Source organism: Scomber japonicus, chromosome 13 (genome assembly GCF_027409825.1).
Source record: "Scomber japonicus isolate fScoJap1 chromosome 13, fScoJap1.pri, whole genome shotgun sequence".
NCBI lineage: Eukaryota > Metazoa > Chordata > Actinopteri > Scombriformes > Scombridae > Scomber > Scomber japonicus.
In genome coordinates this window covers 310,769-327,418 of record NC_070590.1, presented here as the reverse complement: position 1 = coordinate 327,418, position 16,650 = coordinate 310,769, and the positions used below count along the sequence as shown (strand labels likewise).

The 16,650-nt window shown below is 48.2% G+C and overlaps 1 protein-coding gene across 1 annotated transcript; it reads right to left on the bottom strand.

The window, feature by feature from the left end:
- Positions 1 to 1,102: 1,102 nt before the first annotated feature.
- csf1rb (colony stimulating factor 1 receptor, b) lies at positions 1,103 to 14,657 on the bottom strand. The gene is made up of 22 exons (XM_053332063.1): positions 14,489 to 14,657; positions 13,996 to 14,262; positions 13,358 to 13,645; positions 13,065 to 13,198; positions 9,602 to 9,761; positions 9,375 to 9,527; positions 9,044 to 9,242; positions 8,601 to 8,716; positions 8,246 to 8,354; positions 7,992 to 8,173; positions 7,210 to 7,319; positions 6,951 to 7,077; positions 5,894 to 5,998; positions 5,692 to 5,802; positions 5,453 to 5,612; positions 5,053 to 5,126; positions 4,231 to 4,319; positions 4,003 to 4,125; positions 3,379 to 3,490; positions 3,179 to 3,278; positions 2,874 to 3,000; positions 1,103 to 1,448 (listed from the first exon to the last, which is right to left on the bottom strand). Exons 1-22 carry the CDS (start codon positions 14,655 to 14,657, stop codon positions 1,356 to 1,358), a joined length of 3,108 nt encoding a protein of 1,035 aa, XP_053188038.1. The 3' UTR covers positions 1,103 to 1,355.
- Between the last annotated feature and the right edge of the window lie 1,993 nt (positions 14,658 to 16,650).

Here is a 16,650-nt window from a genome sequence, read left to right as displayed (position 1 = left end):
CTACCTAACACCATATCAACTAGTTTGGCATGATCTTACATCCTTCCTTCCTTCCTTCCTTCCTTCCTTCCTTCCTTCCTTCCTACCTAACACCATATCAACTAGTTTGGCATGATCTTACATCCTTCCTTCCTTCCTTCCTTCCTTCCTTCCTACCTAACACCATATCAACTAGTTGGGCATGATCTTACATCCTTCCTTCCTTCCTTCCTTCATTCCTTCCTTCCTACCTAACACCATATCAACTAGTTAGGCATGATCTTACATCCTTCCTTCCTTCCTTCCTTCCTTCCTTCCTCCCTTCCTTCCTTCCTTCCTTCCTACCTAACACCATATCAACTAGTTTGGCATGATCTTCCTTCCTTCCTTCCTTCCTTCCTTCCTTCCTTCCTTCCTTCCTACCTAACACCATATCAACTAGTGTGGCATGATCTTACATCCTTCCTTCCTTCCTTCCTTCCATCCTTCCTTCCTACCTAACACCATATCAACTAGTTTGGCATGATCTTACATTATAACTTTTATATTAAATAAAGCTAATGGAATACTATTGTTCTAAACATTACATTTCATCTGGTTACCATGGAGACCAGGAAACATTTACATGTTTTAAATGAAGTCATTATTAGTATAAGTCCACTTAAACACACTGTAGCTGATCACATATTTAATATCTATCATTCTTTTGTGGTTACACCATTTGACATTTTGTGGTTACACCATTTGACATGTTCAGGAGCATTCAGTCTGACTTTAGTTAATTATAGTTGATAGTTATCTCAGTTGAGTTTTAATTTGTACATTAAAATAAATTCTATCCAATGAAAGACGACGGTAATGTCTCATGACTCTTTCTGGCCTCTCCGGGCTTCCGTAGTGACGTTCTGGGTTCAGTGAAGTTGGACTGAAGCTGGTGAGGCTAAAAATGAACAGAGAAACATTTACACTGTAGAAGTGTGATCAATTACAGTCATTACATTTATGATCTAAATGAGCTAAAAACTACTTTAAACTATCAGATGTTTTTTTTCCTGTGGAAATAAAAAAGCATTTTAGATAATTACAGATGATTTAAAGTGAAAGTAAAGCTTATATTTATGAAGAGTCTTAAAAGTCTAATAACAGGATCATATTGTTTAACTTCGTGTTCGCTGTAGAAACATCTAACAGCGTAGTCGCTTCAATATTAACATGTTTGTTCGGTTTGTTACAAATATTTTTATTAAAAATATAAAATGTCAGAAATCTGATGAGCCGAAGGAAGTGATGTCATCAGTCCTGACGACCAATCATTTAATCCTGTAGAAAAAACTGAGAACTGTCGATCCAACGAACGCTCTGATTGGACGAGAGCTTCAGGACAGCTGGTAGATGTTCTTCATCGTCGCCTCCTCCTCTTCCTCTTCCTCTTCTTCTTCTCTGCACTCGTCGATGTTCCTGTAGGTCAGCTGAGGACAAATGATGCGTTCAGGTACCATCTGTTAACTCTTCATTCTGTTCAGGTCGAATGTCTTTTATTCTTTTCCTAAAACGGCTCTGAGCCGTATCTATGCAGTGTAACCAGTCGGCCACCAGGGGGCTCTGAGCCGTATTTATGCACTGTAACCAGTCGGCCACCAGGGGGCTCTGAGCCGTATCTATGCAGTGTAACCAGTCGGCCACCAGGGGGCTCTGAGCCGTATCTATGCACTGTAGCCAGTCGGCCACCAGGGGGCTCTGAGCAGTATCCATGCAGTGTAACCGGTCGGCCACCAGGGGGCTCTGAGCCGTATCTATGCACTGTAACCAGTCGGCCACCAGGGGGCTCTGAGCCGTATCTATGCAGTGTAACCAGTCGGCCACCAGGGGGCTCTGAGCCGTATCTATGCACTGTAACCAGTCGGCCACCAGGGGGCTCTGAGCCGTATCTATGCAGTGTAACGAGTCGGCCACCAGGGGGCTCTGAGCCGTATCTATGCACTGTAACCAGTCGGCCACCAGGGGCTCTGAGCCGTATCTATGCAGTGTAGCCAGTCGGCCACCAGGGGGCTCTGAGCCGTATCTATGCACTGTAACCAGTCGGCCACCAGGGGGCTCTGAGTCGTATCTATGCAGTGTAACCAGTCGGCCACCAGGGGGCTCTGAGCAGTATCCATGCAGTGTAACCGGTCGGCCACCAGGGGGCTCTGAGCCGTATCTATGCACTGTAACCAGTCGGCCACCAGGGGGCTCTGAGCCGTATCTATGCACTGTAACCAGTCGGCCACCAGGGGGCTCTGAGTCGTATCTATGCACTGTAACCAGTCGGCCACCAGGGGGCTCTGAGCCGTATTTATGCACTGTAACCAGTCGGCCACCAGGGGGCTCTGAGCCGTATTTATGCACTGTAACCAGTCGGCCACCAGGGGCTCTGAGCCGTATCTATGCAGTGTAGCCAGTCGGCCACCAGGGGGCTCTGAGCCGTATCTATGCACTGTAACCAGTCGGCCACCAGGGGGCTCTGAGCCGTATTTATGCACTGTAACCAGTCGGCCACCAGGGGGCTCTGAGCCGTATCTATGCAGTGTAACCGGTCGGCCACCAGGGGGCTCTGAGCCGTATCTATGCACTGTAACCGGTCGGCCACCAGGGGGCTCTGAGCCGTACCTATGCACTGTAACCGGTCGGCCACCAGGGGGCTCTGAGCCGTATCTATGCACTGTAACCAGTCGGCCACCAGGGGGCTCTGAGCCGTATCTATGCAGTGTAACCAGTCGGCCACCAGGGGGCTCTGAGCCTTATCTATGCAGTGTAACCACGCGGCCACCGGGGGCTCTGAGCCGTATCTATGCACTGTAACCAGTCGGCCACCAGGGGGCTCTGAGCCGTATCTTTGCTTTCTGATTGGTCCTCACCTGCTTGCTGTGATGTGGCGACGTGTCATTGGACGCTGGGAGGAGCCTGTCGATCAGCTGACCAATCATCTTGAAGGTGGGTCTGTCGGTCGGCTCCAAACTCCAGCAGAGCGTCATCAGCTGATACCTGAGCGTCAAATAACTTTATTAACACACGAGGACAGCGCAGGACTCTGTCATATTTAAAATAACTTTATTAACACACGAGGACAGCGCAGGACTCTGTTATATTTAAAATAACTTTATTAACACACGAGGACAGCGCAGGACTCTGTTATATTTAAAATAACTTTATTAACACTCACATCTCTGCCGGAGCGAAGTCTGGCTGAGCCATGTGGCGGCCATCTTTGATCATCATGTAGAAGTTGGTATCCACGGCAACGTTTGGGTAGGGACTCTTACCTGAAAACACACACAGAGTAACACACACTCATTGATTCATGCATGTTGGTCCACTCTGACTGTGTTTGTATATTTCGGTGAATACTGTTGCCATGGTTACCCAGAGAGAAGATCTCCCACAGTAAGACTCCGTAGGACCAGACGTCGCTCTGCACGGTGTACACACACTGGAAGATGCTCTCAGGAGCCATCCACTTCACTGGGAGCCGCGCCTGCACACAGGTACACACTCAGGTACACACTCAGGTACACACTCAGGTAATACACACAGGTACACACACAGGTACCCACTCAGGTACACACAGGTACATACACTCAGGTACACACACAGGTACATACACTCAGGTACACACAGGTATACACACACAGGTAAACACAGGTACACACACAGGTATACACAGGTACACACTCAGGTACACACACAGGTACACACACGTATACACAGGTACATACACTCAGGTACACACTCAGGTACACACAGGTATACACACGTATACACACAGGTATACACACGTATACACACACGTACACACTCAGGTACACACAGGTACACACAGGTACACACTCAGGTATACACTCAGGTACACACACAGGTACATACTCAGGTATACACTCAGGTACACACAGGTACACACTCAGGTACACACACAGGTACATACTCAGGTACACACAGGTACACACTCAGGTACACACAGGTACACACTCAGGTACACAGGTGACTCACGTTGCCCTGGACGATGTAGCTGTCGTCGTTGCAGATGTCTCTCGCTAAACCGAAGTCACAGATCTTTGCAACACGATGATCAGTCAGCAGCACGTTCCTCGCTGCAACGTCTCTATGGATACACTGACACACACACACACACAGGTACACAGGTGAGTGAGTGTGTGTGTGTGTGTGTGTGTGTGTGTGTGTGTGTGTGTGTGTGTGTGTGTGTGGGTGTTTTCTTACATTTCGTGTGGACAGGAAGTCCAGACCCTGAGCCACCTGGTAGGAAAACCTCATGAGGTCACTGACAGACAGACTGTCCTTCTGCACACCTGAGAGACACAGACAGGTGTGTTCAGGTGTGTTCAGGTGCATCAGGTGTGTTCATGGTGTGTTCATGGTGTGTTCATGGTGTGTTCATGGTGTGTTCAGGTGTTCAGGTGTGTTCATGGTGTGTTCAGGTGTATCAGGTGTGTTCAGGTGTTCAGGTGTGTTCATGGTGTGTTCATGGTGTGTTCAGGTGTATTCAGGTGTGTTCTGGTGTGTTCAGGTGTCTCAAGTGCATCAGGTGTGTTCATGGTGTGTTCATGGTGTGTTCAGGTGTGTTCATGGTGTGTTCAGGTGTGTTCAGGTGTGTTCATGGTGTGTTCAGGTGTGTTCATGGTGTGTTCAGGTGTGTTCAGGTGTGTTCAGGTGCATCAGGTGTGTTCATGGTGTGTTCATGGTGTGTTCATGGTGTGTTCAGGTGTGTAGGTGTGTTCAGGTGTTCAGGTGTGTTCATGGTGTGTTCATGGTGTGTTCAGGTGTATTCAGGTGTGTTCTGGTGTGTTCAGGTGTCTCAAGTGCATCAGGTGTGATCATGGTGTGTTCATGGTGTGTTCAGGTGTGTTCATGGTGTGTTCAGGTGTGTTCAGGTGTGTTCATGGTGTGTTCAGGTGTGTTCATGGTGTGTTCAGGTGTGTTCAGGTGCATCAGGTGTGTTCATGGTGTGTTCAGGTGTGTTCATGGTGTGTTCAGGTGTGTTCATGGTGTGTTCAGGTGTGTTCAGGTGTATCAGGTTGTTACCCAGGTGTTCTTGTCCTGGACTCAGTATCGGTTGCATCTCCTGATACTCTGAACAGCAGGAGATCCCACTGTCACTGCAACACACACACAGTGACATCACAGGTGACATCATAACAAGTGACATCATCACAGGTGACACTGTCAGGATTATGATTGGCTGTCAGGAATCAGTTGAGGGACTCATCAGCCAATCATATCGAATTAATGATTAATGATGAACACCTGATCATTTCAAGGATCTCGTCTCTTTAACAATAATCACTTTTGATATTTTCTGTAAAATCATTGTTTGATTTATATTTAAAGTTTAATGCCATTTATTAGACATGATTAAACTCAACTCAATGTATTAATTTATATAAACAGTCTCATCCTGGTTACATATTAAATAATGTCAGACCTCCTGAGCCTGGCGTGCTGGGCCGTCATGTTCTTATAGAAAGCTTCTCCCTCCACTTCATCCACACTCAGAATGGACGCCATGAAGTCGTGAGCGTGTCCCCGCAGGAAGTTGAGCAGGTCGCCATGGCTACAGTACTCAGTGATCATCAGCATGGGACCTGGTGAAGAGACGGCGTCAGAACAACGAGCTGCCAGCATTAATTAACTGTGATCATTAAGAACCGGGGCTGTCGTTACCTCCTCGGGTGCATGCACCCAGCAGGTTGACGATGTTGTCATGGTAACCAAGATGGCTGAGGATCTTCAGCTCTGACATCAGCGCTTCCCGCTCCTCAGAGTGAGCGCTCGCTGTTAACACATGAGACGAGAGTCACAGTGAAGCTCAGGTAACCACGGGTAACATTAAACGGTAATGTTGTCATGACGACGATTGACTGACGTTTCAGCATCTTCACTGCGACTCTGGTGACGTTGTCGTCGGTTCCCAGCCCGTACGCCGTCGCCTCGACAACCTTCCCAAACGCCCCCGAACCCAAAACAGCTCCTGTAGAAACAGATGGAGGGTCAGAGAAAAACAAACAACCAACCAACCAACCAGTCAACCAACTAACCAACCAACCAATCAACCACCCAACCAACCAACCAACCAATCAACCACTCAACCAACCAACCAACCAACCAACCAACCAACCAACCAATCAATCAATCAACTAACCAACCAACCAATCAACCACCCAACCAACCAACCAATCAACCAACCATCCAACCAATCAACCAATCAATCAACCAACCAACTAACCAACCAACCAATCAACCAACCAATCAACCACCCAACCAACCAACCAACCAATCAACCACTCAACCAACCAACCAACCAACCAATCAACCAACCAACCAACCAATCAATCAACCAACCAATCAATCAATCAACTAACCAACCAACCAATCAACCAACCAACCAACCAATCAATCAACCAACCAATCAATCAATCAACTAACCAACCAACCAATCAACCAACCAATCAACCACCCAACCAACCAACCAACCAATCAACCACTCAACCAACCAACCAACCAACCAATCAACCAACCAACCAACCAACCAACCAACCAACCAATCAATCAATCAACTAACCAACCAACCAATCAACCACTCAACCAACCAACCAATCAACCAACCATCCAACCAATCAACCAATCAATCAACCAACCAACTAACCAACCAACCAATCAACCAACCAATCAACCACCCAACCAACCAACCAACCAATCAACCACTCAACCAACCAACCAACCAACCAATCAACCAACCAACCAACCAATCAATCAATCAACTAACCAACCAACCAACCAACCAACCAATCAACCAGTCAACCAACCAACCAACCAACCAACCAATCAATCAACTAACCAACCAACCAATCAATCAATCAACTAACCAACCAATCAACCAATCAATCAATCTTCAGGGTTAAGGCAGTATGAGCTCATCGTACCGAGGCGGAGTTTGTCTCGGGGAAACTCCCACTTATAGTTGTACGGCAGCTGGGTGGGGTCAACAAAGGTGTAGTTGTTCCCGTCGCTGCTCTCGATGATCTTCCAGCGGATCTCATATTTAGGTTTCTGAGAGAAGAAGAAGAAGAAGAAGAAGAAGAAGGAGGAGGAGGAGGAGGAGGAGGAGGAGGAGAGGAAGAGGAGAGGGTCAGCAGGGTGACGTCGTGTTGAACGTCTGTTCTTCACGTATGAAACACGCACCTGTCTCCACTTGTAGGAGACGACCAATAGGAGCAGGAGCAGGAAGGCGGCAGCACCCAGAGCACCAATCAGAGCGGGCGTGAGGATGGTGGGCGGTTCCCCTGTAGAGGCTGAACAACAGCTGATAGATCAGAACCGGCCTGGAGCTCTGAGACAACACTCAGGACAACATGGTTATATTTCATTTACTGATTCTGGATTTATAATAATGTATTGTACGGTGGCCGAGAAGGGTCATAACACATGCAAATTAAGAAAACATCTACAAAATCAGAAAACACCTTCATCGATGTTACAAATATTCACAACACGAGCAAATAGGGAAACGAACTGCAAACTAGATGAAAACGAACAGCAAACTAGGTGAAAACGGAAATGTTTCCAGGGGGACAATAATCAGCGACGGACCCACACGGGGGCAACAGCGCCCCCTATAAATTAAAAACGAATATAGTCATATGACACACCGTTTTGAACGTTTAACAATTACTGAGTACTTAATATGTTGGAAACAATTCTGTGTTTTTTTGTTTTCGGAAACAGGATGTGGGTCCGTCGCTGATTATGGTCCCCCTGGAAACATTTCCGTTTTCACCTAGTTTGCAGTTCGTTTCCCTATTTACTCGTGTTGTGAATATTTGTAACATCGATGAAGGTGTTTTCTGAATTTGCAGGTGTTTTGGCATTTGCATGTGTTATGACCCTTCTCGGCCACCGTAGTATTGATTATATTCTGCGACACGTTCAGGTTCCTCTAAGAAAACACTTACGAAGACTCTTACGAAGCACGAAGACTTTACGTGAACGACCCACGAAGTTATCAGCGACACACTCCACTGTGACATCATCACCAGGTGACAGAGGGAGAGGCAGGTGCTTCCTCACCACCTCCTCATCATCATCATCATCCTCCTGTGATGTCACATCAGTCGGGGAGACCTGATAGGTGGACACGTCTCCACACCTGCAGAGGAGGTCAGGTTAGTGTCCTGTAGCCCCGCCCTGGCCCGCAGCTGATTGGCTGGTTAATACGTACGTGTCTCTGAGGCCGGGGCAGCTGAGCCAGAGGACGGAGGGGGGGGGGTAACCCGAGCTGCTGCAGGTCAGACTGCCGTTCTCCAGACTGATGAGAACACTCGGAGAACCTGAAAGAACCCAATTTATTGTCTTTATTCACTGAATACAGAAAAATAAAGACATGAAGAAGCTTTAATGAAAAGGCCGACTGAAGACGGGACCGGTTACAGCTGTGAGGAAGAGGAGGAGGAGGAGGAGGAGAAGGATGAGGAGGAGGAGGAGGAGAAGGATGAAGAGGAGGAGGAGGAGAAGGAGGATGATGAAGAGGAGGAGGAGAAGGAGGAGGAGGAGGAGGAGGAGGAAGATTATCTTACGGTAGATTCGGAGGTCGATGTTCATGGAGCCGCTGAAGAACGAGTTGGAGAAGTGGAACGAGTAGCGACCTCTGTCTACCTGACGGACCCGCCGCAGCAGCAGCATGGCCTCCGACCTGCAGCATGAGACATACCGCCTTAACATGCTACAATACCACCTTAACATGCTCCAATACCACCTTAACATGCTCCAATACCACCTTAACATGCTACAATACCACCTTAACTAAGCTTAATGCTACAATACCACCTTAACTACGCTTAATGTTACAATGCCACCTTAACTAAGCTTAATGTTACAATACCACCTTAACTAAACCAAAACTCACCAGTGAGATTTCGTACATTTCTCGGTAGTGTATTTTAGCCGTTAGTAATGCTAACTGGTAGCAGCATGCTAACCTGTAGCCGTTAGTAATGCTAACTGGTAGTAGCATGCTAACCTGCAGCCGTTAGTGGTGTAGCTCTCCTGATAAACTGTATTGTTGACATGTGTTGGTGTCACCCAGTGCTGGCTTCTGATTGGAGGATACGCCTCCATCCCAAATGTTAGCATCACATCTTGAGCTTCGTAAACCTCCGTCCTGCTGGTGCTGCTGATGTTAGCATTTCTGTTTGTGCTAACGTTAGCAACTAGCTCTCCTTTCACGTCCACGAGCAGCAGTTCTGTTGAACTGCTGTTAGAGTTAGCATCACGCTCCCCTTCCATCGACATGCTGCTAACATTAGCATCACGCTCCCCTTCCATCGACATGCTGCTAACATTAGCATCACGCTCCCCTTCCATCGACATGCTGCTAATGTTAGCATCACGCTCCCCTTCCATTGACATGCTGCTAGCATTAGCAACCAAGGCCCCATTGACCTCCATGGTCCTGGTGTTAGCGTTAGCATGTTGCTGCAGGTAGATCTTCAGGTACGGACGGTCTGTGAGAACAAGATAATGTTAAGAACAGGACCATTAATCTGTGATGTCATTGTCTGTGATGTCATCGTCTTACCCAGAACTCGGAGGTGTGTGGTTGCCGTGGTAACTGCCTCCCCGTTGTTAGCAGTACAGGTGTAGGCTCCGCTGTGAGTCAGACTGACGGAGGCTACAGTCAGCGTGTTGTTGAAGGAAAACTGGTTGCGGACATACTGACTGCTGGAGGTGATGCTCACCTGGAAGCAAACAACCAATCACCATCACTGTTCATTGACCTCTGACCTCTGACCTGTCCCTAACCTGCAGTCTGGTTCAGATCAGATCACTAACCCTAACCCTCCACTCAGCCACCCACAGCTCTATCTGTCCACTAACCCTAACCCTCCACAGCTCTATCTGTCCACTAACCCTAACCCTCCACAGCTCTATCTGTCCACTAACCCTAACCCTCCACTCTGCCACCCACAGCTCTATCTGTCCACTAACCCTAACCCTCCACAGCTCTATCTGTCCACTAACCCTAACCCTCCACTCAGCCACCCACAGCTCTATCTGTCCACTAACCCTAACCCTCCACTCTGCCACCCACAGCTCTATCTGTCCACTAACCCTAACCCTCCACTCAGCCACCCACAGCTCTATCTGTCCACTAACCCTAACCCTCCACTCTGCCACCCACAGCTCTATCTGTCCACTAACCCTAACCCTCCACTCAGCCACCCACAGCTCTATCTGTCCACTAACCCTAACCCTCCACTCAGCCACCCACAGCTCTATCTGTCCACTAACCCTAACCATGCACAGCTCTATCTGTCCACTAACCCTAACCCTCCACAGCTCTATCTGTCTACTAACCCTAACCCTCCACTCTGCCACCCACAGCTCTATGTCCACTAACCCTAACCCTCCACAGCTCTATCTGTCCACTAACCCTAACCCTCCACTCAGCCACCCACAGCTCTATCTGTCCACTAACCCTAACCCTCCACTCTGCCACCCACAGCTCTATCTGTCCACTAACCCTAACCCTCCACTCAGCCACCCACAGCTCTATCTGTCCACTAACCCTAACCCTCCACTCAGCCACCCACAGCTCTATCTGTCCACTAACCCTAACCCTCCACTCAGCCACCCACAGCTCTATCTGTCCACTAACCCTAACCCACTAACCCTAACCCTCCACTCAGCCACCCACAGCTCTATCTGTCTACTAACCCTAACCCTCCACAGCTCTATCTGTCCACTAACCCTAACCCTCCACTCAGCCACCCACAGCTCTATCCCACTGCTTACTGGATATTAAATCCTGGTTCTCACTCAACTTTCTTAACCTGAGGTCCTCCTCATCGATACCAGATCCACCTATCAGGCACAGACCAGGTGGACTCAGAATGCAGAGACAGGGACACGAGGAAGACAAGTTCTCAAGCTGTTTAATCAGTCCAAAATTAAAAAAAAAAAAGGAAGTCCAAGTCACAGGGCAGAGGTACAAAACACTGTCTGAAAATTCGGAATCCAACAAACAAAACTGGTCAATAACACTCAGAATAAACTCTGAGAAACAGACAAGCCGGCACAGAAGAGAAAGAGCACACCACATATAAACACTGGGAGTTAATGAGACACAGGTGTATCACATGAGGGGAAGAGAGGCAATCAACAGGAGGGAAAGAAGCTAGACAAGGGAAAACATACACACTTCAAAATAAAACAGGAAGTAGACAAGACACAAAACCTACCAAACAGACATTACAACTACCTCGCCCTGACAGCACCTTAGCAACACTCAACGCTTTCTCCATGACTGGGAACTACTCCACCGAAGCCCACATCAATAATGATACTCAGTCTGCATCCTTCCATCTACTCCATCCCTCACTTACACCAACCTGCACCATCCTACACCAACCTACACCAACCTGGACCACCCTACTCCACCCTACTCCATCCTACACCATCCTACACCAACCTACACCAACCTGGACCACCCTACTCCACCCTACTCCATCCTACACCATCCTACACCAACCTACACCAACCTGGACCATCCTACACCAACCTACACCAACCTACACCAACCTGCACCATCCTACACCATCCTACACCAACCTGCACCATCCTACACCAACCTGCACCATCCTACACCATCCTACACCAACCTGAACCATCCTACAGCAACCTACACCAACCTGGACCATCCTACACCAACCTACACCAACCTGGACCAACCTGGACCAACCTACACCATCCTACACCAACCTGCACCATCCTACACCATCCTACACCAACCTACACCATTCTACACCAACCTACACCAACCTGGACCATCCTACACCATCCTACACCAACCTGCACCAACCTGCACCATCCTACACCAACCTACACCAACCTGCACCATCTTACACCAACCTATACCACCCTACACCATCCTACACCAACCTACACCATCCTACATCATCCTATACCAACCTGCACCATCCTACACCATTCTACACCAACCTACACCATCCTACACCAACCTGCACCATCCTACACCAACCTGCACCATCCTACACCATCCTACACCAACCTGCACCATCCTACACCAACCTGCACCATTCTACACCATCCTACACCATTATGCACCATCTTACACCAACCTGCACCATCCTACACCAACCTGCACCATCCTACACCATCCTACACCAACCTGCACCAACCTGCACCATCCTACACCAACCTACACCAACCTGGACCATCCTACACCATCCTACACCAACCTGCACCAACCTGCACCATCCTACACCAACCTACACCATCCTACACCAACCTGCACCATCCTACACCATCCTACACCAACCTGCACCAACCTGCACCATCCTACACCAACCTACACCAACCTACACCAACCTGGACCATCCTACACCATCCTACACCAACCTGCACCAACCTGCACCATCCTACACCAACCTGCACCATCCTACACCAACCTACACCATCCTACACCAACCTGCACCATCCTACACCATCCTACACCAACCTGCACCATCCTACACCAACCTACACCACCCTACACCATCCTACACCAACCTACACCAACCTACACCATCCTACACCATCCTACACCAACCTGGACCATCCTACACCAACCTGGACCATCCTACACCATCCTACTCCATCCTACACCATCCTACACCATCCTGCACCATCCTACACCATCCTACACCAACCTGCACCATCCATCCTTCTGGTCCAGACCAGAACCAGAACTCTCTCTATAGACTACATCCCTCATGCCCTATCCCCCCGCCTCAGGAACTCTCCTCCACCTAACATTCACACTTCTGACTCTGTCTCCACCTTTAAATCCCGCCTGTACCCCCACCTATAGAGTGGCCTACTCTGTCTCACACTATATCAATGTTACCTGATTTATATTGTTTGATGTTCTGCTGTTGTTTTATGTCTTTTAAGGTGCCTTTAAATAAAATGCATTATTATTACTATTATTATTATTATCAAGACACCTGACCTGGATCAGGTGACCTCTGACCCCTCACCTGTGTATTGGGGCTTGTCCAGTTGACGCTGAAGGAGTGGGTGGGGTTACTGGCCCAACAGGTGACCTCAAACTGTTCACCTGTCAGACGAACTACTTCCTGTTGGCTGACTGACACCCGGGGAGGAGGAAGCCCTGCAGACAGACAGGTAGAGAGACAGACAGGTGACTGTTAGACAGGTAGACAGACAGACAGACAGACAGACAGACAGGTAGACAGACAGACAGGTGATTATTAGACAGGTAGACAGACAGACAGACAGACAGACAGACAGGTAGATGGACAGGTCTTACTGGGCAGCACCAGCAGGTCTACGGGTTTGGACTCCACCCATCTCCCGTCCTTCATCCCAGAGCAGACGTACTGCCCTTTAAACGTCGTCTGCAGCCGGTAGATCTGCGCTCCTTGGCGGGGGTCAAAGGTCACGTTCATACCGGTGGGCAGGACCCCGGCGCTGCCCTTTAATTGGAGGTTGAGGTTAGTGACGGACGGGTCGGTCAGTAGACACCTGAACAGGAAGTCCTCCCCCTCTTTGAAGGTGGGGGGTTGCCTGTTGGGCGTCACGAACACGTTGGAGGGGTCTGTCAGAGAGGGGGGGTTAAAGGCAGTATGAAATACCAAAATACAGAAGATTACATGTTACAGGTAGAGGAGCAGGTAGAGGAGCAGCAGGTAGAGGAGCAGGTAGAGGAGCAGGTAGAGGAGCAGCAGGTATATATATTACATTTAACCTGTTAATAAAACCCATTTGAACCTGTAGCATAAGTGTTTGTCCCGTCTCTAACAGACAGGCTCGCTGCTGAGCAGCCACTGGTCTCCAGGTGAATGGGTCAGACTGTATGAAGCTGTGAGGCAGAACTCTTCTGGTTCCTGGTTCCTGCTCAGTATGAGGTGTGGAGTAATGTTTGGGAAGGCTCCTGGAGTTACTCACCTTTGACGTAGAGGTGGACCCAGGTGTCCAGGTGCTCCAGGCTGCGGTTGGTGTACCCACAGCGGTACGTCCCGGTGTTTTTGGCCTTCGAGCTGGGGAACTCCAGAGTGTTGGGTAGCTTGTACGGGAAGAGGAGCGCTGTGACCGACCAGCGGACTGAACCGTTACCATGGCAACTGAGGTTGAAGGCAGCGCCGGCAGTCAGGACCCTCTCAGTTTGATTTGGCAGGAAGTCTGAATTGAGCCGGATGGACGGAGGAGGGGGTTCTGAAACACACAGAGGAACCACATCACAGGGTTAGGGTTACCTAGTATATTCAGACTACTGCTGCTAACCCTAACCACAACTACTGATTAGAATAAGGAAGCTAAATAAAAGATTAAAGAGTACAGAATAACTTGAGGTCACTTATAAAGTTCATTCATTCATTTTACCAACTGTTCATCCAACATGGCCGCAGCCAATCCCAGCTGGGTGAGAGGCGGAGCACACCTGGACAGGTGGCCAGCCAATCACAGGGCTCACATGGAGACAAACAGCCATTCACACCTACGGGCAATTTAGAATTTCCAATCAACCTGAACTGCATGTTTTTGGTCTGTGGGAGGAACCTGGAGAACCTGGAGAACCTGGAGAGAACCCACAGGCCTGAAGAGAACATGTAGACTCCACACAGCCGGCCGGTTGTTATATTGTTGTATTGTTATTATTCATGCCGTTGCACCCCAGTACTTAACGGACCTTCTCCATGTTTACCTTCACAGGACCTGCGCTCCGCCGACTTGGGCCTCCTGTCCAACCCCCCCCCCCCCCCCCCCCCCACCTTCGGGAGCCTTCAGTGTGGTAGCTCCTACACCATGGAGCTCCCTCCTAACATCCGCCTAGCACCAACTCTGGACTCTTTTAAGTCTCTGTTGTTCCTGCAGACTTTTACTAAATGTGTTTCTGTCTGTTTCTGTTATTGTGAAGCGACCTTGTGTTTCATGAAAGGCGCTATACAGAATAAACTTATTATTAGTAGTAGTAGTACTGTAATACTCAAACATAGTACTGATAGTAGTACTGTAATACTCAGAAACAAAGTACTCAGTAGATTGTTCAACATGATTTTATTTGACAGAAGAAGAAGAAGCAAAATTAATCCGTTACAAAACATTTAATTAATGAAGCAAATTAAACAAGGTTTGATTATCATGTGATTGGATGGGAGGCTCTGATTGGCTGACGGGCTGGACAGGTGTCAGCAGGTGCGAGGCTCTCATTGGCTGACGGGCTGGACAGGTGTCAGCAGGTGCCAGACTCTCATTGGCTGACGGGCTGGACAGGTGTCATCAGGTGCGAGGCGATGCGGGACGCCTGCAGCAGTAAGGCCTGGTGGTTCTCTACCAGCAGACTCTGGTGCCGAGCCACATTCTGCAGATCCAGGATCTGCTGCGAACCCTGAGACCACATCAGGACACCATCAGCACAGAAACCAGACTAAACTAAACCAGACTAAACCAAACCAGACTAACCCAAACCAGACTAACCTAAACCCAGACTAAACTAACCCAGACTAAACCCAGACTAAACTAACCCAGACTAAACCAAACCAGACTAAACCAAACCAGACTAAACTAACCCAGACTAAACCAAACCAGACTAAACCAAACCAGACTAAACTAACCCAGACTAAACCCAGACTAACCCAAACCAGACTAAACTAACCCAGACTAAACCCAGACTAAACTAACCCAGACTAAACCAAACCAGACTAAACCAAACCAGACTAAACTAACCCAGACTAAACCAAACCAGACTAAACCAAACCAGACTAAACCCAGACTAAACTAAGACTAATCTAAACTTGACTAAACTAAACCAGATTAGACTAAACCAGACTAAACTAACCAGACTAAACTAAACCAGACTAAACTAACCAGACTAAACTAAACCAGATTAAACTAAACCAGACTAAACTAACCAGACTAAACTAAACCAGACTAAACTAACCAGACTAAACCTGACTAAACTAACCCAGACTAAGCTAACCAGACTAAATCTAAACTTGCCCCCACCTGAGAGTCCAGAGAGCCGAGCAGTCTGATGATCTCCGCCTGTCCTCCTGCGGTCTCCTTCTGGACCTGGACCAGCTGAGTCAGCAGATCCAGGACCTGCTTCCTCCACAGGTCCTGATCCGGACCCTGAGGGCCGGTCAGGTCTAAGTGGGGGGCGCTGCCCATCGTCATGGCAGCAGCAGCGGGGTTGTCATGGTGATCACCTGCAGTGAAGATGACTGAAGTGAAAACTTCCCATCTTTTACAGGCTCAGTCAACTTCCTCTGACTGTCAAAATAAAGGTCTGTTTGTGTTGGTGTTGGCTTCGAAACTACAAAAACTACAAAAACTACAGAAACTACAAAAACTACAAAAACTACAGAAACTACAAAAACTACAAAAACTACAGAAACTACAAAAACTACAGGAACTACAAAAACTACAAAAACTACAGGAACTACAAAAACTACAAAAACTACAAAAACTACAGAAACTACAAAAACTACAGAAACTACAAAAACTACAAAAACTACAGAAACTACAAAAACTACAGAAACTACAAAAACTACAAAAACTACAAAAACTACAGAAACTACAAAAACTACAGAAACTACAAAA

Coding starts and splice junctions, on each gene's coding strand:
- csf1rb (XM_053332063.1), bottom strand. CDS start 14,657: ATGTTCTCTTCAGGCCTGTGGGTTCTCTCCAGGTTCTCCAGGTTCTCC. Junction 9,528..9,601: donor CACACACCTCCGAGTTCTGG/GTAAGACGATGA, acceptor TTGTTCTCACAG/ACCGTCCGTACCTGAAGATC. Junction 7,320..7,991: donor ACGTAAAGTCTTCGTGCTTC/GTAAGAGTCTTC, acceptor GCTGTTGTTCAG/CCTCTACAGGGGAACCGCCC.